Source organism: Callithrix jacchus, chromosome 1, assembly GCF_049354715.1.
Source record: "Callithrix jacchus isolate 240 chromosome 1, calJac240_pri, whole genome shotgun sequence".
NCBI lineage: Eukaryota > Metazoa > Chordata > Mammalia > Primates > Cebidae > Callithrix > Callithrix jacchus.
The window spans coordinates 180,806,429-180,831,702 of record NC_133502.1 but is presented as its reverse complement, the minus strand read 5'-3'; the positions used below and the strand labels follow the sequence as shown (position 1 = coordinate 180,831,702).

The window sequence follows — 25,274 nt, the reverse complement described above, 5'->3', positions numbered from 1 at the left end:
GCTGTGCGAGCCCCCGGGGGCGCTGTCTGGACTGGGGGTGTAGGAGGCTCCGGGCGCGCTGGGTGCGAAACGTCCCCGCTCGGAGGGTCACGGCGACAGGGCGAGATCTGGACCCGCCTGCCTCCCACCGCTGCCCCGCTCCCCCGCCCCACTGGCTTCGGTGCGATTCTTCAGACACGTCTGCAGTCTCCAAAGCTGTGCACGTGCTGTTCCATTTCATGCGCCTGGAGCGTCCTTCCACCCTCTGCCCGCGGCTAACGCCGACTCGGAGAGCCTCCTTCCCTCAGTCCCCGCAAACCCTTTCCAGCCGACCCCAGCTCCGCCTTTCCCGTAGTTCCCACCTGCCACCACTGTGCCCCACGTCCCACCAAGCCCCGCCCCGAGCTCCTGGTCCCGCCCCTCAACCCGGGCCCCGCCCCAGGAACATCCTATCCCCTCCCCGTCTCGCTAGGCCCCGCCCTATCGCACCAGGCTCCGCCCCAACCCACCAAGCTCCGCCCACTTCCCCGGCCCTGCCCCGTCTCGCTAGGCCCCACCCACTGCCCCTGCCCCGGCCTCACTAGGCTCCGCTCCCTGCCTCAGTCCTGCCCCGCCCCGTTTCCGCAGGCCCAGCCCACCAGGGAACCGGCGTGCACTCACGGTAGCAGCCCTGGCGCCAGTAGTGCGTGGGGAGGCAGTCGTCGCACTTGGGGCCCGCCGCGCCCTCGCGGCACTCGCAGAAGCCGGTCTCGTTGCACCGGTCGTGCACGGAGCCTATCTGGTTGCAGTTACACTCTGGACGGACACGGGCACGGGCGCGCGGTCAGGGCTACCTGTGGGTGCCGTCTGCTGGGACCCCCACTCTCCCGGTCTCGCAGCCGGGTCTCCACACTCCCCAGGGGATGCTTCCCACACCGGGTCCACGTGAGCCCGCGGCTGGACGGCGGGTGAGGACTCCCCGGGTTGTCCAGACCTGGAGAGAAGACTCTGGCTTCCTTCCCTGGGATCTAACACCTCCCAGCCCCACCTCCCTCATCCCTGACACTGGTGTGGCCTGGGTCAGCCTTTTCCCTTCTCTGGGCATCTAGATGGGTCGCTGACCCTTCCCATCTCCAAAAAGCTATGACTCCGACAGATGGCAGGAGCTCAACAGAGGCCACTGAGCACGTCTGGGGCTGCTTTGTTGTGGGGAGGTGGCCCCCCCTCCATAGCTCCTTTCCAGGAGAGTGGAGAAACAGCCTATCCCTGCTCCTGGGCCGAGCAGGGGGCGGGGCCCAATTTCCTTGGGGCTCTGCTCTGTGGGAGGGGGCAAATATCCTCCACCCAGAGAAACCTTACAGCTCAGTGCTAGGTGGAGGCAGGGAGACCCAGGGAGAGGAGGAGGGTGCCAGGGTGGGGGCACCTCTAATTGGATCCAGAGGCCCTGTCCTGTCCCTGCAGCTGGCCCCCTGTGACGTCAGCGGCTTTGATCACTTAGAGTTGATGGAATTACCTGAAGGCTGTTGCCGTAATTCAGACCGACAGCTCCAGCTTTGCCAGAACCCTTTCTCTGAGCATCTAGAGCCTCCTTCTGCGTGGGGAATGGGCAATCGTGTCCCAAGGGACCTGGCTGGGCAGGGTTGGGGGACAGTCCCTGGGGTTGAGACCTGGTCTCTACCGACAACAGGGGCAAGGGGTTCTGGGCAACCATTCCAGGCTGGTGGGTTTTGGTTGGTGGTCATGGCTTTGGTCTTTCGGGCTTGTGTGTCCCCTGCCCAGACCCAGGCCCTGATGGACTTCCTTCTCTACCTTAAAGCCAGTCCTAAAGCAGAACTTGGAAGAAAGCAGACCGGGTGCCCACCGGAGGTGAAGAGCAGCCTTATAAGCTGGACCTGGGCTGGTAAAGCATTTGAAGAAAAGTTTCAGCAACAAAAAAGAGCTGAAAACCTTTGATCAGATCTGCCTCCCGATTTGATGAATGAGGAAACCAAGGCCCAGGGAGGGAAAGGGACTTGCCCAAATGCATGCAGCAAGGCCATCTTTTGGACCTCAGCTGGCATCCACTCCCCCACCCCCAGGAGGAGGGATAGGCTGTTCCTCCACCCTTCTGGAAAGGAGCTATTTAGGGGGACTTCCCGCCCACACACACCAGCCCCAGACAGGTGCTCTGTGGCCTCTGCTGAGTGCCTGCCACCTGCCAGAGTCATAGCTCTTTGGATCCAGAAGGGTCAGTGTCCCCTCCAGTTGCCCAGAGAAGGAAAGGCCACTGGTAAGTTTTGCAACTCCAATTCTCCTACAGGAGAACCACAAGGGGAGGTTACTGATAGAGCAGCTTCTGGAGCTTTCTGTCCCTAGAGACGCTCAGCTGGAGGGGCCCTGAAGTTAGAATTCCCACAGCCTCCCCAGGTGATTCTGATGCAAGGGGCCCCAGAGGCCACCTCACAGTGCAGTGCACCCCGCACGCGTTCCAGTGAGTGCCCGCGTCCTCTCACCGATGCAGACGTTCTCATCGTCCAGCTCCGCCGAGCCGTTGCGGTAGTAGCCCAGCCGGCAGTGCTGGCAGTGCTGACCTCGAGTGTTGTGCTTGCAGCTGACGCAGGTCACCACATTCAGGAAGTCAATGTAGCTGCAGCGGTTGGAGTGGCCGTAGCATTCGCAGTCTGGGCCGGCCAAGTGGGAGAAACGCCAATGGTCAGTGAGCATTCAGGGAAACTGAGGCACAGGGCAAAGAAGGACTCACCCAGGTCATGCAGGGAGGGAAGAAGGCATCTTTGGAAAAGGCCCAGGAGGGTGCCCTAAGCCTCCAACCCTTGTATCGGATTTGGAAAGAGACAGGCCTCCCTGCTTTGGACCTGGAGGAGAACCTGAGTAGGCTGAGCCCAGGGATTCCCACCTGGCCCTGTAGACGGAACCAGGGAGGGCCAGTGGGCAGCACCTGCTAACACCTGGCTGGGTGCCAGGGCCAAGTCTTCTCTGAAGGATTCCTGCTTGCTGGGGTAATCAGAACGTGATTCATGCAAGGAAGGCAGGGTCATGCCACCTGGCCATGCACTGGGGGAGGGAGTCGCCTGGGTTCACGGCGCTCACCATGGTGTCCTTCGGTGAATGAATGAATGCATGCATGGACGCCAGACAAGATGCAATGGGCCAGGAGCTCCTGCCCGTGCTGCTTTGGAAGATGGCTGGGAGGAAAATCCCCACCTACCGGACCCTTTCTTTTTTCTTTTTCTTTTTTTTTGAGGCGAAGTTTCGCTCTTGTTGCCCAGGCTGGAGTGCAATGGTGCGATCTCGGCTCACTGCAATCTCTGCCTCCTGGGTTCAAGCGATTCTCCTGCCTCAGCCTCCCGAGTAGCTGAGATTACAAACGCCTGCCACCACACCTGGCTTTTTTTTTTTTTTTTTTTTTTTTTTTTTAGTAGAGATGGAGTTTCGCCATATTGGCCAGGCTTGTCTTGAACTCCTGACCTCAGGGGATCTATCTGCCTTGGCCTCCAAAAGTGCTGGGATTACAGGCGTGAGCCACTGTGCCTGGCCCAGACTCTTTCTTATCAGCCTGGGCTTTCTGAAAGTTTGGTTGTTTTGCAGGATACTGAGTGAGTGCCACTTTAAAGCAGGGGACCCGGGAACCTGCTTGCCTCCCGCTGGTCCTGGCCTGGCTTCTGACTCGCTATTCCTGGAAGTACATGGTTTCATACCAAGGACCACCACCACCGTGTTCTACCTCCTGCACCCCATCCCTATGTGGTTCTCAGGCTGACCCCTCCCTGATCAGCTCCACTCCAAGGACCAGACAAGCATGTGACCGCCTGGGGCAAGGCTCTCAGGGATTAGAGGTGAACCCTATAATGTCATGGAGGATTTGGTGAGGAAAGTTGCCTTCTCTATCCTAAGGATTCGGGGGGTGGGGGCAGGCATCCCTTGGTGTTCCTACTAAGGGGCACAGTACTCACCCACTCCCCCACTCCCCCAGCAAGAAAGACAATGTGGCTGCCTCTGAACAGGGAAGGACACTGGCTACCCTCTTGAAACACCATCTGTGCATTTTTTTTTTTTTGAGACAGAGTCTTGCTCTGTTGCCAGGTGCCAGGCTGGAGTGCCGTGGTGTGATCTCAGCTCACTGAAACCTCTGCCTCCTGGGTTCAAGCAATTCTCCTGCCTCAGCCTCCCAAGTAGCTGGGACTACAGGTATGCGCCACCATGCCCAGCTAATTTTTGTATTTTAATAGAGATGGGGTTTCACCATGTTGGCCAGGATGGTCTTGATCTCTTGACCTTGTGATCAGCCCGCCTTGGCCTCCCAAAGTGCTGGGATTACAGGTGTGAACCACCGTGCCCGGCCTCCATCTGTGCATCTCTAGAGGACCCGGCTTCCCTTTTGTGATGAGATAAGGAGGGACTGACCCAGGCCTCAGTGATCAAGGGCATGGGAGACCCTGGAGAAACAGCCTGTGCTGAGGAGAGATGGTGGCCATTCCCACCTGTGGGCCCCTTGGACCTGCCCCCTTCACTTTGTCCTTCCAGAGACAAGGAGAAGGTAAGGCATCCTCTAAATGTCCCAAAGAGCATCATCAGTGACCCGTGTGTCCCAGATTCTGCTTCAACCAGACGAGCCCCTGGGTCACACCTCCCAGGGGAGCTGGGACAGGTTATTTCTGGCATCTGCTCTGCCTGCTGTGTGGCCTGCCCACTGTGCCCAAGTTGGCTTCTGACTCATACCTGCTCCCAGCTCTCTTGGGGACAGAGGCCTGTAGGGAAGAGAGACTCTGTTTAACCTTGGCCCAGCTACTCCGGGAGGATTTCCGAGCCAGGCATCAGTCCTCTGTCCTGCAGCGCCTTTTTCCCGTGGTGGTTGGGGAACAGGTGTCAGGGAGGGCTGATGGGGCCCTGGGTCCTTCCTCTTACCTTGGAATTCTTCAATAGGCATCACTTGAGGAGATTTGGGCTTGAGCTGGAAAAGTTTGGAGCCCTTAGCAGGGGCAGGGGCAGTGGCAGGGGTGCCCACAGCTTGGAGAGATGAGAAACAGGTTCTTTTGTCTGCCATGGTCCTGCTGCCCAGGGAAGAGCCCAGCAAAGGCTTCCAAGGTGCCCTGGGCCAGCTCTAGGGCAGGCAGCCTTGTTGCCTGCTCAGATGTGAGGCTGGGAGAGTCCCCTCTGGCCTCAAATCACAAAGCCCCTCTCCTCACAGGGCCCAGGGAGGTGGAGCCCCTTCCTGAAGGAAATACGGCACACCCTTGAGCTCACAAATCAGCCCTGCCCTTGGTCCCTCTCTGAGACCATGGACACATCTGGGTGGATCAATCCCCCAAATGACTTCTGTAAACCCTGACATCCCCCATGCTGTGCTAAGGCATTCTCGGAAGCCGAATGGTTTTCAGACGGATTGACAGCTTCACGTTGCCCACCCTTTTCTTGCTCTACCACCACCTCTCCAAACTCCCTGGAGCATCAAACCCAGAGACTAAACCTGGCATTTAAGGACTTTGGCATCTCCCTTCTTTTCTGAAACAATCTGCCTGCTCCAGCCAAAGTGAGTCCTTTGCCATCCCTGGAGTTCCACTCGCAAGTGCTGTCAAGCCAGGAATGCTGATGGTACCTGCCTACCCTGGCCCGGAATCCCACCAGGCCCTCAGAGCCCTATCTGTGGGTGAGCAGGCCACTGTCTTGGGAACGTCACTGCCTCAGCTTCCTTCTGGGGGCTTTTGGTGCCCTGATGAGTCCAGGGCAGGGAAGCGATGGCTCCCGCCAGCTTTGTCCCCATCACTGGAGAGGACACCGCACCCAGGTCCTCCAGTTTCCTAGAAACCGAACCTCCGACCCTCTCTAAATAGGCTTCCAGCGCCAGAGCTTCCTGCCAGTAGAGGGCACTCAAAGCCCTGCTCAGAGCTCTAGAGCTGGGGCTGGAGGGAATTTGAACAGGTGAGCTGGAGGGAACAGCTCACCTGTTCCCTGGACCTCAGGCGGTAATTCCCCACCCAGGCTTGGTGAGCTGGGGCCAGGGACAACTTCCCTTCTGGAGAGTCAGGCAGTCCCACGTTTCCCTGGCATGTCTATGGCTACGGGTGAGCCCCTGCAACTCCTCCCATGTACCAGAGGATGTCAGGGTCTTCCAGGATCCTGCCCTCCCTCCTTTAACCCATATATTTTCCACTTTCTCAGGCTCCCTGCCATCCCACTGCCAAGCTTTGCCCTGGCTGGTCCTGCGGCCTGGAATGTGCCACCTTCTCCCTTCACCTGCCACAGTCCACCCTCCGAGGTCTCATGGCCCCAGCTCCTGCAGGAAGCCCCCTCTGACTCTCCCTGGGTTCCAGCAATTGCCCAGGTGTCCTGTGAGCAAGGGCGGCTGGAGAGAAGGTTCCTGTCATGAGAGGCAGTGCCTCAACTCGACTCTGAAGCCCTTGGCGGCAGTGCAGGTGAAGGGCTTGGTGTAGGGGTGCCCCACGGAACCTCTCTAAGCAAGTGAGGTTTGGGGGCAGAGCTGGTAGACGTCAAGGTCACTCCCCCACCGCTGTGCCTCAGAGCTCCCCAGGCATCCACATTCTACACCTGTGCCCTTGGTTGGTTCCTGTGGCCCCCCTCTGACCCCAGGTCCCCACCATGCACACCTGCTACTTCCACTACAGAGTGAGGGACCTATGAGTCTAAGAAGGGGCTTCCCCGGGGTCTCAGGCCCTTACAGGCCTTGCCCCCCATACCTTCTGCACGGACGACCACCTGGGACCACCTGCCTGAGAGAGGAGCAGCCGTAGATGGCCTGGTCCACTCTTGGGGGGAAGAATAGAAGACATCAAGTTATGCGAGGAGGTGGAGCTGGACACATACTGAGGCATCACAGCCCACACCCCACACGCCCCTTAGAAGCAGCAGCACTATAAGGAGAGGCTGTGTCTACACTGGCCAAAACAACTGGGTCCAAATCTACTGCAGAGGCAGCATCTACACTACTGCAGCCTGTGGGGGGCCACGCAGACGCAAAGCCAGCTTGATGGGAGGTGGCCTCATGCCTGAGAATCTGCTTACTCTTCAGCGAGACCCTTCTACACTCCCTGCCTGGTCCCCGTTCCGGCTGAAGGACAGAGCTAGGCCAGGCCCCGTTTCTGGGTCTCTGGGCCCAGACCTCTCCGAGCTGGTATCTCCAGCTAATGGCTGCAAAGTGGTACATGTGTTCTGGCTGAGATCTTAGCTGTGCCCAGAAGTGTCCTAGGCCTCCTGTCCAGCCCCAGTCCTGGGACGGGAGCCTCCCCCAGCATCCGACCTGCCTCCCTGGTCACTGCCCTTCTACTTTCCTGTCCCCATGTCTGGGCCCATTTTCACCAGGGACCCCAGCGTGAGTCAACCCCCAAATGCCACAGTGCTCAGCCCCTAGGCTCATGGGACACACAGTCAGGAAGGCAGGCAGGGCTGGCAAAGAACTGCCCTGTGCCCGGATTTCAAAGGCCAAACCCAGTGGGATGGGGAGGGGATTATACACGATGGTGGCTTTGGGGAAAGAAAAAGAAAAGCTACCAGCTAACAAGCATGGAGCATTTCCAGATGGGAGCAGGGACCCCTTTGGACCCCAATTGACTTTAGTATGATGTTCAGTGGGAAGATGAGGCCGCCAGACCCAAATTGGCAAGGGCTTAATTAGAGCCACGAGAAGACCAGCCCTGAAGGCATTTGCTTCACAGCCATCTCCCTCCACCCTCCGTGGCCCAGCCCAGAGAAGGATTAGTGTCTCCAGCGGCATTTTCTGCCTGCAGTGCTGTCCTCTAGACAGCTTAACATCGGCAGGCCGGAGAAACATCTGGGCCAGGAGTTCGGGGGCCCAGCAGGACTCTGGTCAAAGAACCCAAAGCACCTGTTGGGAGGTACTCGGGGGGATTCAGGATCTTTCAGGGACCGGGGTCTGGGAGGGGGAAGAGTCCTGGCTGGGCTGCCCAGGGACACACTCAGATGTGCAGGAAGCAAGTGCTCACCACGGCCTGTGCAGTGTGCCGAGGCCCCATGGAAGCCCTGCCTGCTCCTTCAGAACTGGGAAGCCCTGCAAGCCAGGCCTTAAAGACAGCACAACCTCGGCTGGGCACAGTGGCTCATGCCTATAATCCCAGCACTTTGGGAGGCCGAGATGGGTGGATCACCTGAGGTCAGGAGTTCGAGGCCAGCCTGGCCAACATGATGAAACCCTGTCTCTAGTAAAAAAAAAAAAAAAAAAAAAAAAAGAGCTGGGCTTGGTGGTGGACGCCTATAGTCCCAGCTACTCAGGAGGCTGAGGCAGGAGAATCACTTGAACCCGGGAGGCAGAGGTTGCAGTGAGCCAGGATCGCGCCATTGCGCTCCAGCCTGGGCAACAGAGCAAGACTGGTTCAAAAATAAAAGCACTACCTCACAGATCCTGGAGGCCTCAGGGCAATAGCCTTGGATGACTGAGTTGCCATGCCCTGAGTTCAAATCCTGCCCGTGCCTCCATAATCCTGGGACCCTGGGCAACCGCCTCTTTCTTTTCTTTTTTCTTCTGAAACAGCTTGATTGAGGTAATTTACATATCATAAAATCCAGCTGCTGCTTCCTAAGCCTTGATCCCCTCACCTGTGGGACTAGGAAAATAACAGCTTCCATCTCACAGAGCTGTGAGCCCAGAATATGATGATCCAATGATCCGAGCACAGCCTTTAGCCCAGGAGAACTCGCCCTTAGCAACTGCAATGATTATCTTTATTAATGGGGGCTCCAGGCAGGAGATTCAGCTGCTGAAGAGGAGGGAGGAGCCCCTAAACAGGCTGGGGAGGCCACTGGCTCCACATCGGAGCCACCTCCTCCCCTAATGTCCCACTTCCTGACACAGGGCTGAGGGTGCAGAGCAACACTATCTCACCAGGAGGGAGGGCGTGCCTCCTGCTCGCTGAGGGGGACCTTCCCCTCCCCCACACTCACCATTCCAGCCTCTGACTTTTCCTCTTTAATTCCGGACTTTGCACCATCTGCCCAGCCTCCCACGGCTGCCCTGGCACCAAGTCAGACGCAGCTCCGCAAATGGATTCAAGGCTCCTCTGTGTGTGTGTGTGTGCGTGCACGTGTGTTTGTGCATGCATGTGTGTAAGTGTGCATGTGCACACATGTGACATGAAGAGTACCTGACCTCCCAGCCAGACAGACCACTGTTTGGGGACAGGCACAGTACCCGCCATCACTGTTTTTGCTTCTGTCTGCCCACCACAGGCTCACTGACAAAGCACAGGTCCCCAGTATCTGGGCCAACCTGTGACTGAAGTCCAGAATTCTCAGAGGGACCCATGTCCTTCACCCAAGGAGGACTCCTGGGCCAGGAGGCTTCCCCGAAATCCTCCAATCTGACCAGCCCCTGACTCCTGTAAATGCCTCCCACAGAAAAGGAAGGATGTAGGAGGAGGGGACTGGCCCTGGATGGCCCAGGAAGGAAGAGGACTTTCTCTCGGCATTTGCCTCCGCTGGGGAACTTGAGTGCCCACCTCACAACAGGGTGAGGCAGGAGCTGACGGAGGGGACTCTGTCCTTTAGAAATGCTGCCCCTCCAGGGGGAAGGAGCAGTAGGGCAGGTCCCCTGGGATCAGAGAGAGGGAGGGCCAGGGTACTGCCAAAGGGGTCAGGAGTCCCTACCAGGTCGTCCCTGCAGGGTGGTGGGGGACAGGGTAGGGCAGGCTATTGAGGCACCCCTCCCTGGCTGGGACCAGGAAGAATTTCCCTTGGTCACCGTCTTCCTGGTGTCCTCTGGGAAGAATAAATCCTGTCAGCCCCCTGGCACTTGCAGTGCACAGAGTCCAGGGACACTCCCCAGGTGAGTCCAGGTGAGGGCAGAGGCCCACCCTAGCACCCCCAGCCTTGAATACATGTGAATACCTCCTCTGGAGGGGAGTGAGAATCAGGTTTCATGCTTGTCTGTGGCAGAACCCTGAGGGGGCAGAATGTCTGCCCCTGGCCTGGCCTTGGACCACACACGCAGCCCCCAAATTTCCCGCAGCCCCTGGTGTCCAAACCCAGCTCCAGAGGCACCCTCTGCCCTGCTGATCAAAGACCTTTGCTTTCTGGACTAACCCTGCTCTGTCCATCCCACTGTGGGCTGCTGAGGGGCCGGGGACAGAGAGGCCCTGCGTGCCAGGTGGGGGCGGGGTATGGGCGGGGCTCCAGGGACTACGGAGGCAGAAGCCCTGTTGAGAGACAAGGCCAGTCTTCGGCTGCATGTCAGGATGGCCTCACTGCCCCCAGCACCTTTCCTCCCAGTTCCCCCAGCCGTCTGGACACACTGGTCTGGGAGCCCTTCCAAGCAATGGCTTGGAGGGGCAGGAGGAAGACGATTTCGGAAGCTGAACTGACCCTTGAGTTGCCTGGCTGGGCTCAGGAACAGGTTGACCCAGGCAACCTAGAAGCCCTTTTGGCCTCCCAGCTCTAGGGCTCTAGTGTCTCTAAGAGCCAAGCCCCTGCTCTCCCCCCAGGGCTGCTGACCCTCCCACCCCGACAGAGACAGTGACTCAGGCTAGAAGCTGGAGAGGTGGGAAGGCAGGGGTCACTGGACCCTGGCACCCACCTGTGGGCTGTGGGGTGCTGGGGGCTGTGGGGGCCCAGACAGTGGACGTAGAGGGGACAGGAGTGGTGGGGGCCCCTATCACTGCCGTGGTGGCTGTGGTAGTCACAGGGCCTTTTGGGTTGGGGTCTTCCCGGGACCTGCTGATGCCTGGAGAGAGATGGGAAAAGGAAGAGAGGGTCGGGGGGTTGCCGGGGTGGGGACACCACAGAGAAGCAACTTACCACGGCCGTGCAGACCAGCATTCCCGCAGGGTCCAGCATCTTTCTGTTTCCCTCTTGGCACTGGCTTCCCAGCCAGGGGCTCTCTGGGTCCGGGAAGGACAACTTGGATGGGATGTGGGGCCCCACAGAGCCCTGGTGGAGGGTGACGGCGTGCCCCAGAGGCACTGCTGAGATTTGGGATCTGCTACCGGCTGGCTCTTGACATTGACCAGCCCTTTCCTGCTGCCTCTCAGAGCAGATGGCCACCTCCCAGGGGGAGGGGTTTGCAAGGCTGAAATGGGAGGCTGTGCCTGGCACCCTGTGAGCATTTGGGGACAGCCTTGATGGCATTCACGGACAGCCTGTGGGCGCCATGTCACCCTTGCCCTCCTGGAGAACTCTCAGGACCCCAACCTCCTGCAGGTGCCCCTCCCTGGACCGACTCTCCTGGGACTTGAGCTGACCTGGACAAGCAGAGCCCTGGGCCAAGCTGGCTGGAGAGGCTACCAAGAGGGAGGCTGCCTCCACCGTCAGGCTGGGCAGTGGAGTCTGCCCTGGTCGGGGAAGGTCACATCCCTCCTGCCTCTCTGGCAGGAGAGACTCCTCTCCCAGATCTGGGTGAGAAGAGGCCCGGGTGGCAGGAGGAATGGGGAGTCCACCCAGCGGTCAAGGGACCTGCAAAAGGTCCCGTCCTGTTTTCCAAAGCAGCATTGATGGAGCTCCTAGGAGAGCCTGCGATGTGGGGCCACAGGCCACGGCCAAATGACACATGACACATGACATATGATGTGGAGGGACAAGAGGTGGAGAAGCAGATGGGGCGTAATTAGAGGAGAGAGCGAATAGGTCCAAGTCCCAGAGGTGACACCGAAGCCCCTTTTTTCTCTCCTGCTTTTTCCAGGACATGCAAAGAGGCTGGTGCAGTGGGGCCCCGGCCGCCCTCCACAGGCCTTTACTTACTGCCAAAGGAACCTGCAGCGGAACCTGCGGGAGAGAGAGGGGCATGAGCTGGCTGCCTGTGGGGGAGGGGCCTGGTTGTGTCCCCCCAGCAGAGGAGCCAGCAGGGCAGGAGAAACACTTGGGGGTGTCCCTCTCTCAAGAGCATCTGCTCCACTACACGGCTGCTAGCAATGGTGGTGACCTGCAGGGTGTAGGACAGGGGTGGATTATCCTGTTTCATCCTCACTGCAGCCTTGGGAGAGAGGAACCACTATTGGCCCATTCTGCAGATGGAGACACTGAGTCTCAGAGCCATGGCTTATCCTTGGGGACATGCTGAAGGGTGTCAAACCCTCCATGGGGAGCTGCACACATACTCCTCTTACTTTAGACTTTTGGACCCACTGGGGAGTGCAGGACAAGGACATTGTATGCAGGGTTCAGGTCCAACAAAGGCAGCGTGGCTGGAAAACCAGCCAAGAAACCCTGGGAGCCGCCGCCAGGGGTCAAGTGCGTCCCACGTGCCGGGCAGGGTATCACCATCCCCTATGTGAACTGCACCATCCTCACAAAAAACCAGTGAGGGAGTTTCCTTCCTGATTCCACAGCTGAGGATGCACAGCTGGGGAGAAATACAGCTGGGAGCGGGCAAGGCCTGACTCAAATCTGGCAGGTCTCTGTGTGTCCAGGGGATGCAGGAGGCCAATGATCCTGGTGTGACCAGGGCGAAATCCCAGGGTGAGATTCGTCACAGTTGCAAAAGGAAGGAGTTGGGGCCACAGCTTTCCCCACAGAGTTCCCGAGAAAGGGCACTGTGGGATCAGCAGTGGGAGGTGTGGCACATGGGTTTCTCATGGGCAAGCCAAGGCCACGGCCAGCAGGATGTCCCGGGAGGCCTGAGAGGAGGAGCCCATCCTCACCCACTCCCTCCACCTCCAGGTCTGCGCAGGCACCTGCTAGACCCTCAGGACACCTTGGAATGCAGCCACAGTGAGCAAAGGCCTGGACCGGGTGGTGACCAAGTGAGGCTCTGTGGGGACAGGTGGGACATAGGCAGAGCACAGGGAGATCCTGGGTCCTCTAAGTTGAGCCCTGGAGGGTGAGGAGTCGGCCAGGTGAGGGCAGAGGGGTGAGAAGGTGGGAAGACATCGGGAGTGAGGGCTACTGCAGGGCTGAAGGGGGCATCGGGAGAGATTGGGGATGGAGGGAAGTTGGAAGAGGGTCACCAGTCAAGGTGACCCCCAGACTTGCAGCTTGGCCCATGGGGGTCCATGTCACTTACTGAGGAGGGTTCATGACAGGGGCAGGTGAGGGCAAAATCAACCTCTGTCTCCTTGGGCTGTTTCCTGCTGGAGCCCCAGGGAAGGCAGGAGGCTCGGGTGCTGAGGACAGCAGCACCTCCAGCCTCACCGCTGCCCCTGCAAATGCCAGAAGAAACCCCTCCTTCCTGGGGTTTGGGGGATTCCCAGGGAAGCAGGAGGTGGGGCCAGCTCTGGGAGTCTCCCCTAAATAAGGAAGCCCCAGCTGCCCAACCCCTACAGGCCTGTCTGTCCATCACTGGCTAGACCAGAGGTGGTGACGTGGGGTGAGAGTGGAAACAGTGGGTCCTCCTAGGTGTGACCAGCAGGTAAGAGCCTCAGGCCCATCGATGGGTAGACCGGAGGCCTTGCAGAACCCCCAGGTGCAGGGGCCAAGTAGAAGATAAAAGCCAGACATGGCCAGTGGCTCATGCCTATAATCCCAGCACTTTGGGAGGCCAAGGCAGGAGGGTCACTAGAGCTCAGGAGTTCGAGACCGGCCTGGGCAACATGTCAAAACCCTGTCCCTATAAAACCACATAAATTAGCTGGGCATGGTGGCGTGTGCCTGTGGTCCTAGCTAGTTGGGAGGCTGAAGTGGGAGGATCGCTTAGGTCAGGGAGGTTGAGGCTGCAGTGAGCTGTGCCTGCGCCACTGCACTGCAGCCTGGGCAACAGAGTGAGAGACCTGTCTCAAAAAAAAAAAAAAAAAAAGTAAGGAGGGCATGATGATGGAGAGAATGGAGGTAGGGAGGAGGGAAGGGAGAGAGGCCCTTAGGACAGACAAAGGAGAGGCAAATTTGCGAGTAAGGGAGAGTGACAGCCACTAAAAGAGAGGCCTCGGGAAAGGGTCTGGACAAAGAACTGGGGACAGGAAGCTGGGAGGAGGCAGTGGCTGGAGTGGGCTGCCAGCCCCTGGGGCGCTCTTTGTGCCTTTGAAGACCCGAGAGTGCTGTTTGGTGCCTGCCAAGTCACCCCTTCAAAGGCCTGTCTGATTGCCTGCTGCAGCACATACATGACAGGCCTGTCATGGCCTCTGCATGTGGCTTTCAGCTTTGATCAGCCTAAAGTCACATAAATCATTCAGCTGTCCAGGGAGGATGCCCAGATGGGGTGCAGGAGCCCATTGCCCCGGCCTGGTGTGGGCATCAGATCCAGTAGCTGCTCTAAGCCCTGGTGTTTGCACGGAACTCATTGTGAGACCCAGGGAGGCCCCGAGAGTCACTGGGCCTCAGTCTGCTCATCTGGAGAATGGGCCATAATAAGGACACCACCCTGTGGGGCTATGTGAAGGCGAAGCAAGTCAAGCAGAAAGTGCCTGGGAGGGCCTCGGGCACCAAGCACATGCTTGAGAACCACCGATGTCCATAAAGTGGCAACGGTGGGGGTCAGGGCATCTGTGCCCTGCTCCACTTGCAGCCCAGGGGCTCCTTGGCATTCCGATTTCATGAAGACGGTGTGCATTATGCTGGGACCCCCTGAGCGGGAGTCCTCAGAGGAGGTTTGTGATGCAGAAGTGAGTGGACAGGCCCTGAGGATGACTCCCCTGGCATGGCTGAGCAAGGACAGGAGAGGGGTGGCAGAGAGCACGTGCAGGGGACTGTGGAGCTGCACATGCACTGGAGAGAGAAGGACAAGGACACTATGCAGGGTTCCTGTCTGACAAAGGCAGCATGGCTGGAAAACTGGTCGAGAAACCCTGGGAGCCACCGCCAGGGGTCAAGCCACCACCAGTAATTGAGGACACAGCTGTAAAATGGGCAAATAGGAGCCCAGCTCCCAGGGCTGCTCTGAGGATGGCGGGGAGTGCTGAACACGTGACACTTGGCCTTTGTGGCTTGCTCCAAACACCCCAGAGATGCTCATGATCAGGGATGCTGCTGCTGATCCACTCACCTGAAGTGGGGTCCCCACCCCCATCACTTCCTGCCATCCCAAGGGGGTCCCCAGCCAGCCTTCAGGGGGCAAGAAGGGGAAGCATTGCAGAAATGCCGCTGAGCAGCTCATCTGGGGTTTCCCTGCAGACCATGGCTGGATGGGCAGCTTAGCGTTCTGCAAGATGCAGTGTGCTAGACGGACTTGTTAACAAACCTGGCACGTGGGAGCTGCAGAACAAGGGGTGTGTGTGTGTGTGTGTGTGTGTGTGTGTGCATGTGTGTGCATGCCTGTGCGTTTCTGGGCATGCATATGTTTGTGCATTTATATGTGTATCCATGCCCGTGCATGCAGGCCGTATCTTTCTGTGTGCACATTTGCATGCATGTGCCCTCGTATGTGCCTGTGTGCTGGTATGTGTGGGTGTGTATGATCCACAGGTCCTGGGATGGATGGGCGGGAGAGACTGCAGCCATGCGGGCTCATGGTCCCAGGCGTGGCACGTACAGGCGTTGGGAGAGCCGTGGGGCAGCGGCAGGTAGGAGCCGGCCCGCCAGGACCGGGTGCGGAAGTTCTTCTTGCACTTGCCGCAGTCAGGGCCGGTGGTGTTGTGCTCACACTCACACTGCAGGCTGCCCTCCCGGACAGAGCACAGGTTGGCGTGCAGGTTGCACTTGCACCTGGGGAGACAGCAAGGGGGCAGAGATGTCAGAGAGCTCATGGGCAGCCTGGCCTGGACTTTGGGGAAAGGAGTGCCTCCCAGGAGGTGTTGGGATGCCCAGGAAGAAACCCTGGAGGCCACCAGCCCAAGCTTTAGGCCAGAAAATCCTTGATTCCCCCTCCTGCAGAGAGATCAACGCCGTGTGTTCCGAAGGCTGCCCCTACACTCACTGTGTGGCTCTCTCCACTCTGATGCTGGTTTCAGTGATTCCCCACATCTCAGTTGGGGAGAGTGATGATACTCCCTTGTCCTAGATGTTAGATTCTTAGTAATGCAGCTTCAGATCACCCTAGGACCACACCCCTCACCCAACTTTTTTTTGAGACACAGTCTCACACTGTCATCCGGGCCGGAGTGCAATGGGCTGATCTCGGCTTATTGCAACCTCCACCCTCCTTTCCCCCTCCCCAGTACAAGTGATTCTCCTGCCTCAGCCTCCTGAGTAGCTGGGATTACAGGCGTTTGCCACCACGCATGGCTAATTCTTTTGTAGTTTTAGTAGAGATCGGGTTTCTCCACGTTGGCCAGGCTGGTCTCGAACTCCTGACCTCGTGATCTGCCCGCCTCGGCCTCCTGAGTGCTGGGAGTGCTGGGATTACAGGCGTGAGCCACACTCCTGGCTTGATCACCCTAGCTCTTGACTGAGGTGGGTTGATGGGTGGCAGGGGCTGCTGCCAGCTCCTGGTGTAGACAGGCACCTGGCTTTAGGCTGGACCTCTGCTGTCAGCTTGTGGCCCACGGCCACGCCCTTGAGGGTGACAGAACCCCAAACTCCCACACCCTGTCAGTTCATCCACACATATCATTCATCCATTCATTCAAATATTTAGAGGCGACTCATTATTCTGAAAACTGGTAAATAAAGGGAAAGAATCAAGCATTTATCCTGCCTGTCCTATATAAACTGTACCTCGGGGTAACTGAAAGTTGATGAGGGGAAGTTGCTTTTTATAGAAGTATTTCAGGAGAGAATTAGCAGTCCCTGATGAATGAATGAATGGCTCCAGGCATGGAGCCGCACCAGCCCCAAACTTTCCAAGAGAGGCCAGCAGAGAGTGAGCTTCTCTAGGAGAGCACACCCCCACCCAGAGCCGTCTCACCAAAGCAATTGAACCTGAATCAGATCAAGTCTCTAGATCCAGCTGTGAGCACCCAGGAAAGTCGGAGGACAGAGCATCACACTGACTGACATCAGGGGGTGACATCTGCAAGATCCAGACTGGAGGATAATCTGGTAGTAATGACCCAGTTTTTTCAACCGATAAGGAGTTGCATGGGAGAAAAAATTGATACGGAAAAAGGATGGACCTAGAGCAAGAGCAACCTCAAAAACATACCAATTAATGGCAGAAGCGAAGCTCCTCTGGCCCTTGGTTCAAACAACCTGTAAAATCAAACACGCAAACAAATGGAATGTATATTTATGAGATAACTGGAAATTTGGACATTGCCTATATTAGATGATATTAAATTAATGTTTACTAGGTGTGATGATGATAGTGTGGCTATTTTTTTTTTTTTTTTTTTTTTTGAGACGGAGTTTCGCTCATTACCCAGGCTGGAGTGCAATGGCGCGATCTTGGCTCACCGAAACCTCCGCCTCCTGGGTTCAGGCAATTCTCCTGCCTCAGCCTCCTGAGTAGCTGGGATTATAGGCACGTGCCACCATGCCCAGCTAATTTTTTGCATTTTTAGTAGAGACGGGGTTTCACCAAATTGACCAGGATGGTCTCAATCTCTTGACCTTGGGATCCACCTGCCTCAGCCTCCGAAAGTGCTGGGATTACAGGCTTGAGCCACTGCACCCAGCCGGCTATGTTTTTTTAAAGTCCTTATCTTTTAGAGGATCACACAGGCCAGGCGTGGTGATGCACACCTGTAATCCCAGCACTTTAGGAGGCTGAGGCAGGAGGACTGATTGAGCCCAGGAATTTGAGGTCAGTCTGGGTAACATAGTAAGATCCCGTTTCTACAAAAAATTAAAAAAATAGCCAGTGTGGTGTCACATGTCTGCAGTCCTAGCTGCTCAAAAGGCTAAGGCAGGGGGATCCCTTGAGCGAGCCCCACGGAACATGGCAGCGAGCCATGTTTGCACCACTACACTGTAGCCTGGGGAACAGAGCAAGACGGTTTCAAAAAAAAAGGGCCAGGTGTGGTGGCTCACGGCTGTAATCCCAGCACTTTGGGAGACCAAGGCAGGTGGATCACCTGAGGTCAGGAGTTCGAGACTAACCTGGGCAACATGGCAAAACTCCATCTCTACTAAAAATACAAAATTAGCCAGGTGTATGCATTCGGTAACCCCAGTTACTGAGAGGCCGAGGCAGAAGAATTGCTTGAACCTGGTAGGCAGAGGTTGCAGTGAGCCATTGCACCACTACACTCCAGCTTGGGAAACAGAGCAAGACTAAATCTCGAGAGAGAGAGAGAGAGAGAGACAGAAATATTTACAGATAAAATTATCTGATGGGCAGAGGTACAGATGAAATGAGAAGGTCCACTAGTTGATAACTAGTCAGGTGGGGGGACACAGAGGGGCATCACAGCAGATTCTCTCTTCTTTTGTGTTAGAATTCTCCATGATAAAAAGTGGAAGAGAGTGTGTTCTATATCCTGATATGGGAAGATTTCAAAGATATATTGTCAATATTTGGAAAAAGCAAATTGCAGAACAATGGGTTTAGTGGAATCCTGTTTTTATTAAAATATGCAAATAAAAATATTTATCAGGCACCTGTTATGTGGCAGGCTCTGAGCTGGGAACAGTGAGTGTAATGTCAATGAAGCAGATGGCTCCCTGCCTCAATGGTGCTTGGGGTCTAGCAGGGAGACAAGGAACACAATCAGTGATTGGAGGGGACAGGGAGGGAGGATAAACAGGTGGCACACAAGGGGTTTTTAGGGCGGTGACACCATTCTTTATGATGCCACAGTGATAGATACCTGGCATCATGCATATGGCGAAACCTGCTGACTTATCCGACACAGAGTGAGTCCTAATGCAAACCACAGGCTCTAGTGAATGATACTGTATCAGTATTGGCTCAAAACTGTAACACATATATCCCACGATAGGGGAAACTGTGCAGGGAAATGAGCACTTTCTGTACTATCTGCTCAGTTTTCTGTAAACCTAAAACTGCTCTAAAAATAAGGTCTATTAATTATAAAAATAATAATCACACACATCTTCAAGTGTTCACTTTAACTCTTAAAAGAGCCCAAGCGTTGTGCAAAGGAGGTATCATGGGAGGCCAGGCTTTCCAGGAAGAACAGTTGCTTTTTTTTTTTCAGATGGAGTCCTGCACTGGAGTGCAGTGGCATGATCTCGGCTCACTGCAACCTTTGCCTCCCGGGTTCAAGCAATTCTTCTGCCTCAGCCTCCTGAGTAGCTGGGACTACAGGCACCTGCCACCATGCCTGGCTAATTTTTATATTTTTAGTGGATACGGGGTTTCACCATGTTGGCCAGGCTGGTCTTAAACTCCTGACCTTGTGATCCACCCGTCTCAGCCTCCCAAAGGGCTGGATTACAAGCATGAGCCACCACACCAGGCTTTTTTTTCCCTTTTTTTTTAGACAGAGTCTTGCTTCGTATCCCAGGCTGGAGTGCAGTGGTGCAATCTCAGCTTACTGCAACCTCTGCCTCCCAGGTTCGAGCAATTCTCCTGCCTCAGCCTCCCGAGTGGCTGGGATCGCAGGTGCCTGCTACCTCGCCCAGCTAACTTTTGTATTTTTTTAGTAGAGATGGGGTTTCACCATGTTGGCCAGGCTGGTCTCGAACTCCTGACCTCAGGTGATCCACTCGTCTCAGCCTCCCAAAGGGCTGGGATTACAGGTGTGAGCCACCACACCTGTCAGAAGAACAGTTTTAAACTAAGACCTGAAGGAGGATCAAGAATTGCCAGCCCAGCAGGGGAGAACCTTCTAGAAAGAGGCAAGAGCATGAGAAAAGCCCTGGGGCTGAGAGGTCAACCGGGGAGGTCTGCAATGAAGCTGGGGATGGAGGAGGCCAGGCCAGGCGACAGAGATGGGATCTGCCTCTGCGAGTCTTTGGCAGGTTGGGCGTGTCCTGCTCTGGTCCATTTTTTTTTTTTTTTTTTTTTTGAGACAGAGTTTCGCTCTTATTGCCCAGGCTGGAGTGCAATGGCTTGATCTCAGCTGACCGCAACCACTGCCTCTCAGGCTCAAGCGATTCTCCCACCCCAGTCTTCCGAGTAGCTGGAACTATAGGCACCAGCCACCACGCCCGGCTGATTTTTATATTTTTAGTAGAGATGTTGGCCAGGCTGATCTCCAACTCCTGATCCTCCTGCCTTGGCCTCCCACAATGCTGAGATTACAGGCGTGAGCCACTGCACCCGGCCTGGTCCATATTTATATCACTGTAAGTGCTTCATGGAGAACGGCTTGTCTGGGAGACAAAAGCCTTGGCAGAGAGAGCAGTGAGACCCCATGGACGGAGGCCTGGACCAGGGCAGGGCACCTGGGCCTACCAGTCTGGCTTGGGGTGTGCAGGATTGCCCCCTTCCTGGCTCCTGTCCTTTCAGAGACGGTTTCTAGGAGGTGTAACTGACATCTCTTCTCTCTTCATGCTTCCCTTCCGCTGGGCTGGGTGAGACTTCCTGTTTTCTCATCTCACACTCCCCAAATCCTCCTGGACGCCACAGTCTGTGGAGCTCCCTCCTCTTGTTCAGCCTCCCTCACGTATCAGTCCTGGCAGGAGCTTCCTCTGAGCCCTCCTGCGTTGGCTCTGCCCCGCCTCTGTCCCCATCTGACTGGAAATGAAGGTTCCCTTGGGGCTGCCTTCCTGAGCAAGGATCTGGGTGGGGTATCCACCAGCCTGGCCCCGGTATCCACCATCCTGGGGCTCCCAGCTGACCCCCATCTGCCAGCTTTGGTCACCAGGGCTGCCTTCTTTCTTGGGGTCTTCTCTTTGTCCTTGAATTATCCTGTAGAACGTTTAGGGAAATTAAGGCACATCGATGGAATCTTTGTGTTTTCTGAGACAATCTCACTCTGTCACCCAGGCTGGAGTACTGTGGCACAATCTTGGCTCACTGCAACTTCGGCCCCTTGGGCTCAAGCAGTTCTCCCTCTTCAGCCTCCTGAGTAGCTGGGACCACAGTTGCATGCCACCATGCCTGGCTAATTTTATTTTTATTTTTTGTGGAGATGGGGTCTCCCTGTGTTGCCAGGCTGGTCTGAAATTCCTGGGCTCAAGTAATCTGCCCACCTCAGCCTCCCAAAGTGCTGGGATTACAGGTGTGAGCCCCTGCCCCTGGCCTAAAGTCCTTGCTTTAGAAATGTCATTTAGAAGGCCTGGGTAGAGAAGGCAGCGGGTCCTGAGCGCATGCCTTTCCTCCCAGGAGAAAGAGAGAATCCTGCAGGCCCTGGGCCGGGGGCGGGAGAGGGGATGCTCAGGAACCCACCGCTTTAGGTTACATGCTGTCCACTGTGCTGTGATGCTCAGTTTCCAGGACAAAGGACATCTCTGGAATTCTCTGGAATGGAATTCCAGGGCAGAGCAAGGGCCCTGGCCAGCAGGGCCAGCCACCGCTGAAGTCTGTGTTATTTTAACTCCATCGTTCCCTGAGAGTCTGGACACTAACCCTGTTGAATTTTTACTGCAACACCAAGCTGAAATAAAGAGAGCATTAAAAAGCCTGTTTGGCCAGGCGCGGTGGCTCAAGCCTGTAATCCCAGCACTTTGGGAGGCCAAGGCGGGTGGATCACGAGGTCGAGAGATTGAGACCAACCTGGTCAACATGGTGAAACCCCGTCTCTACTAAAAATACAAAAAATTAGCTGGGTACGGTGGCGCGTGCCTGTAATCCCGGCTACTCAGGAGGCTGAGGCAGGAGAATTGCCTGAACCCAGGAGGCGGAGGTTGCGGTGAGCCGAGATCGCGCCATTGCACTCCAGCCTGGGTAACAAGAGCGAAACTCCGTCTCAAAAAAAAAGCCTGTTCACTCTTTCCCTGGTGTTCCTGTCCCTCCATTGCCACACCTGTGCTGCAGGACTGCTATGTGCTTAGCTCTGGGAAAGGGGCAGAGGGGCATGGCAGGCAGCTATTGGTACAGGTGACCCTTCTTTCTGGAGACACCAGATCCTGGAGATGGTCCTTGGCAAAGAAAGTTCCCGTGCTTAAACCTTTTTGGCCAAGCATATGATGCCTCCAAATCCCTTGACATCTGCTCCTTGATCCTACCTCACTCCACTGAGGTGTCATAGTACATCTCAGCAGATTAAAGGCTCTGACAAGGCCTGCAGGGAGGAAACCTCTCTGACTGTATCTAACAAGAGTTTGTCTGCAAAATCTGACCTGGGGAGGTTTTAACTTCCTTCTTCTGAATTCCTATTTAACACCTCTCCTGAGCTGGCTGGAGAGGAACATCTCAGCTGTATGAAACCGGGGATGTGCTCTGTACCACCGGGCTGGGATATTTTTAGATATCAGCTACATAAAGAAAAGATTGCCATCAACTTTGGGTGATCACATTGACCTTGGCTTAGTAAAGATGCATGGAAGACCAGCTGAATCCAAGAAGCAATCGTGACGGTGAGAACAGGTAGCCATCAGATGTCAGAGCTGGCCAGGCCGGGTAGTGCAGGTGGGGAGGTCACCCAAATTCACACAGCTGGTTTCTCCTGCCCCAAATCCAGACATCCTTCCCCAGCTGGCTCTGCCCAGGCCCCGTCCTGGCCAGCCCCTCCTATCAGTCCTGTCTTGCTTGGGAAGCCTCTTCAACTCCCTGGCTGAGACCCAGAACAAGCACAGTGCCTCCTCTTCCAAAGGAGAGAAGAACTGCCCTGCCTGGCGGGGCTGCAGGGAGGAGCTGGCACAGAGTGGGGCAAGGTGGGCAAGGCTGGCACAAACACGGCACCTGGTCAATGCGAGGGCTTCTTGGTCCCCCTGCCTTTTTCAGGTCACTGTGGGTCAGTATTGGCTCTGTGTCTGTGTGTATGGTCATGGTATTTTGCGTATGACCTCTTGACCTCTCTGGCTCTTTCATGCCCCTCTCTCGATGTCTCTGTCCAGCAGATGTTCTGATCTTGCTTTCCTCTGGGCCTTTGCAGATGCTGTTCCCTCTGCCTGGAATGTACTACAGGCTCCTCCCCTTCTCCTAGAGCTGACACTTAGAGGTGGTGTCAGATTCTAGGCCAAATGCCATTTCTTCGGGGAGGCCTTTCACAACCCCTACCTCCAATCAGCCCCTGCTGCACTCTCCCTCCCCATAAAGCTCATCATGATCACTGTTGGCTCCCAAAGTCGGGTATACCCGATGATCGGGGAAGACGGGCGCATGGACTGTAAAATGGCTTTATAGGCTAGTCTTTATTTTTTAATACATAATATGTTTTTTAAAATGTTAAATTCATAAGACCTGGGATCTCAAAAATATTATTGCCTAAGGTCAAATTTTTTAAAGTATATTAATTTAAAGAAATTATTAGGTAAACAAATAAATAAATAATATGGGAGACCCACATAAAAAGAATGAAGTTAAACCCTTACTTCATACCACATATAAAAATTAACTCAAAATGGATCAAGGACCTGCAAACTAGAAAACTCTCAGATGGAAACATAGGGAGCTGGGCACGATGGCTCACACCTGTAATCTCAGCACTTTGGGAGGCTGAGGCGGGCAGATCACCTGAGGTTAGGAGGTGGAGTTGGTCAACAGAGTGAAACCAACCCGGTCTCTACTAAAAATAGAAAAATTAGGGAGACGTGGTGGTGTGCCCCTGTAGTCCTAGCTACTTGGGAAGTCTCGAGGCAGGAGAATCACTTGAACCCAGGAGGCAGAGGTTGCAGTGAACTGAGTTTGCACTGTGGCCTGAGCACAGAGCGAGACTCTGTAAAAAAAAAAAAAAAAAAGAAGGAAACATGGGGGCAAATCTTCATGACCTTGAATTAAGCAATGGTTTCTTAGACAGGATGCCAAAAGCAAAAGCAATAGAAAAAAAAATAGGTAAATTAGACTTCATCAAAACTAAATCTTTTTGTTCTTCAGAGGACACTGTCAGGAAGGTGAAAAGACAAGCCACAGGATGGGAGAAAAATTTGCAAGTCATGACATAGCTGGAAAGGAACTTGTCTCGGGAAGATCTAATGAACACTTAAAACTCCATAATAAAATGACCAATAATCCAGTTTTCAAAATGAGGAAAGGATCTGCACAGACATTTATCCAAAGATGACGCACAAATGACCAACAAGCACATAAAAAAATGCTCAACATCATGGCCTGAGCCTACAGCGGTCAGGGCAATGCAAACCAGAGCATAATGAGATGCCACTTCACACTCACCAGGATGGGGAGAGTCAGAAAGACAGGTCATGATGTGCTAGTGAGGATGCAGAGAAATTAGAACTCTCAGATGCTGCTGATGGGAATGTAAAATTGTGTAGCTGCTGGTAGGGCATGGTGGCTCCCAGCACTTTGGGAGGCCAAGGCAGGTGGATCACAAGGTCAGGAGTTCAAGAGCAGCCTGACTGACATGGTGAACCCCATCTCTACTAAAAATACAAAAATTAGCCGGGCATGGTAGTGTGCGCCTGTAATCTTAGCTACTTGGAGGCTGAGGCAGGAGAATCACTTGATCCAGGAAAGTGGAGATTGCAGTGACCCAAGATCATGCCACTGCATTCCAGCCTGGGTGACAGAGCGAGATTCTATCTCAAAAAAAACGAAGAAACCCAAACCAAAAAAACAAAAATTGTGCCACTGTTTTGGAAAGTGGTCTGGACCTTTTGCAAAAGGTGAACTTACAGCTACCCAGTAATTCTACCCAGGCATACAACCAAGAGAAATGAAAACTTGTGTCTACACAAAATGTGTACATGAATATTCATAGCAGCATTGCTAATAATTGTTAAAAAGTGGGAACAACCCAATGTCTATCAACAGAAAAACAAAATGTGGTGTAAACAAGCAATGGAATACTATACAGCCACAAAAAGAAATGAAACACCGACCCACACTATGACATGGATGGACCTTGAAAACATTACGCCAAGTGAAAGCAGCCAGTCATGAAAGGCTACATATTGTATAATTCCTTTCTTTTTCCTTTTTTTTCCCTTTTTTTTCTTTTTGAGACAGTCTCAATTAGTCACCCAGGCTGAAGTGCAGTGGTATGATCTTGGCTCACTGCAACTTCTGCTTCCTTTGTTTAAGCAATTCTCCTGCCTCAGCCTCCTGAGTAGCTGGGATTACAGGTGCCAACCACCGTGTCTGGCTAATTTTTGTATTTTTAGTAGAGACGGGGTTTTGCCATGTCGGCTAGGCTGGTCTTGAACTCTTGACCTCCAGTGATCCTCCGGTTTGGGCCTCCCAAAGTGCTGGGATTATAGGCATGAAGCACCGTGCCAGAAAATATTGTATAATTTCATTTACACAAAATACCTAGGATAGGTAGATGGTGTCTTTTTTTTTTCTTTTGAGACAGTCTTGCTCTGTCACCCAGGCTGAGTGCAGTGTCATGATCACAGCTCACTGCAACCTCTGCCTCCCGGGTTCAAGTGATTCTCCTGTCTCAGCCTCCCAAGTAGCTGAGATCACAGGCATGTGCCACCATGCCCTACCATAGTGGCTGTTTTTTAGGGTGATGAAAATGTTCTAGAGTTACTGGGGTGAGGCTGCACAACTCTGCGAATAATCTAAAAGTGATGGGACTGTACACTTTAAATGGGTGGATTTGTACAATGTGTGAATTACATCTCAGTGAAGCTGTGAG

The 25,274-nt window shown here is 54.9% G+C and overlaps 1 protein-coding gene across 14 annotated transcripts in view; it reads right to left on the bottom strand.

The window, feature by feature from the left end:
• Positions 1–25,274, bottom strand: part of NTNG2 (netrin G2) — an 81,607-nt gene that overhangs the window by 2,726 nt on the left and 53,607 nt on the right. For 9 of the 14 annotated variants that reach the window (XM_035261036.3, XM_035261040.3, XM_078330277.1 and 6 more), the window contains 7 exons: positions 15,314–15,486; positions 11,656–11,679; positions 10,496–10,642; positions 6,651–6,719; positions 4,861–4,962; positions 2,451–2,618; positions 640–774 (listed from right to left, as the gene is read on the bottom strand). In XM_035261036.3, the coding sequence (XP_035116927.1) occupies positions 640–774; positions 2,451–2,618; positions 4,861–4,962; positions 6,651–6,719; positions 10,496–10,642; positions 11,656–11,679; positions 15,314–15,486 (818 nt within the window). Of the gene's footprint in view, positions 1–639; positions 775–971; positions 1,589–1,767; positions 1,856–2,450; positions 2,619–4,860; positions 4,963–6,650; positions 6,720–10,495; positions 10,643–11,655; positions 11,680–15,313; positions 15,487–25,274 lie in introns of those variants that run through there. The other 5 variants (XM_078330293.1, XM_035261079.3, XM_078330296.1 and 2 more) reach the window with 3 other exon arrangements.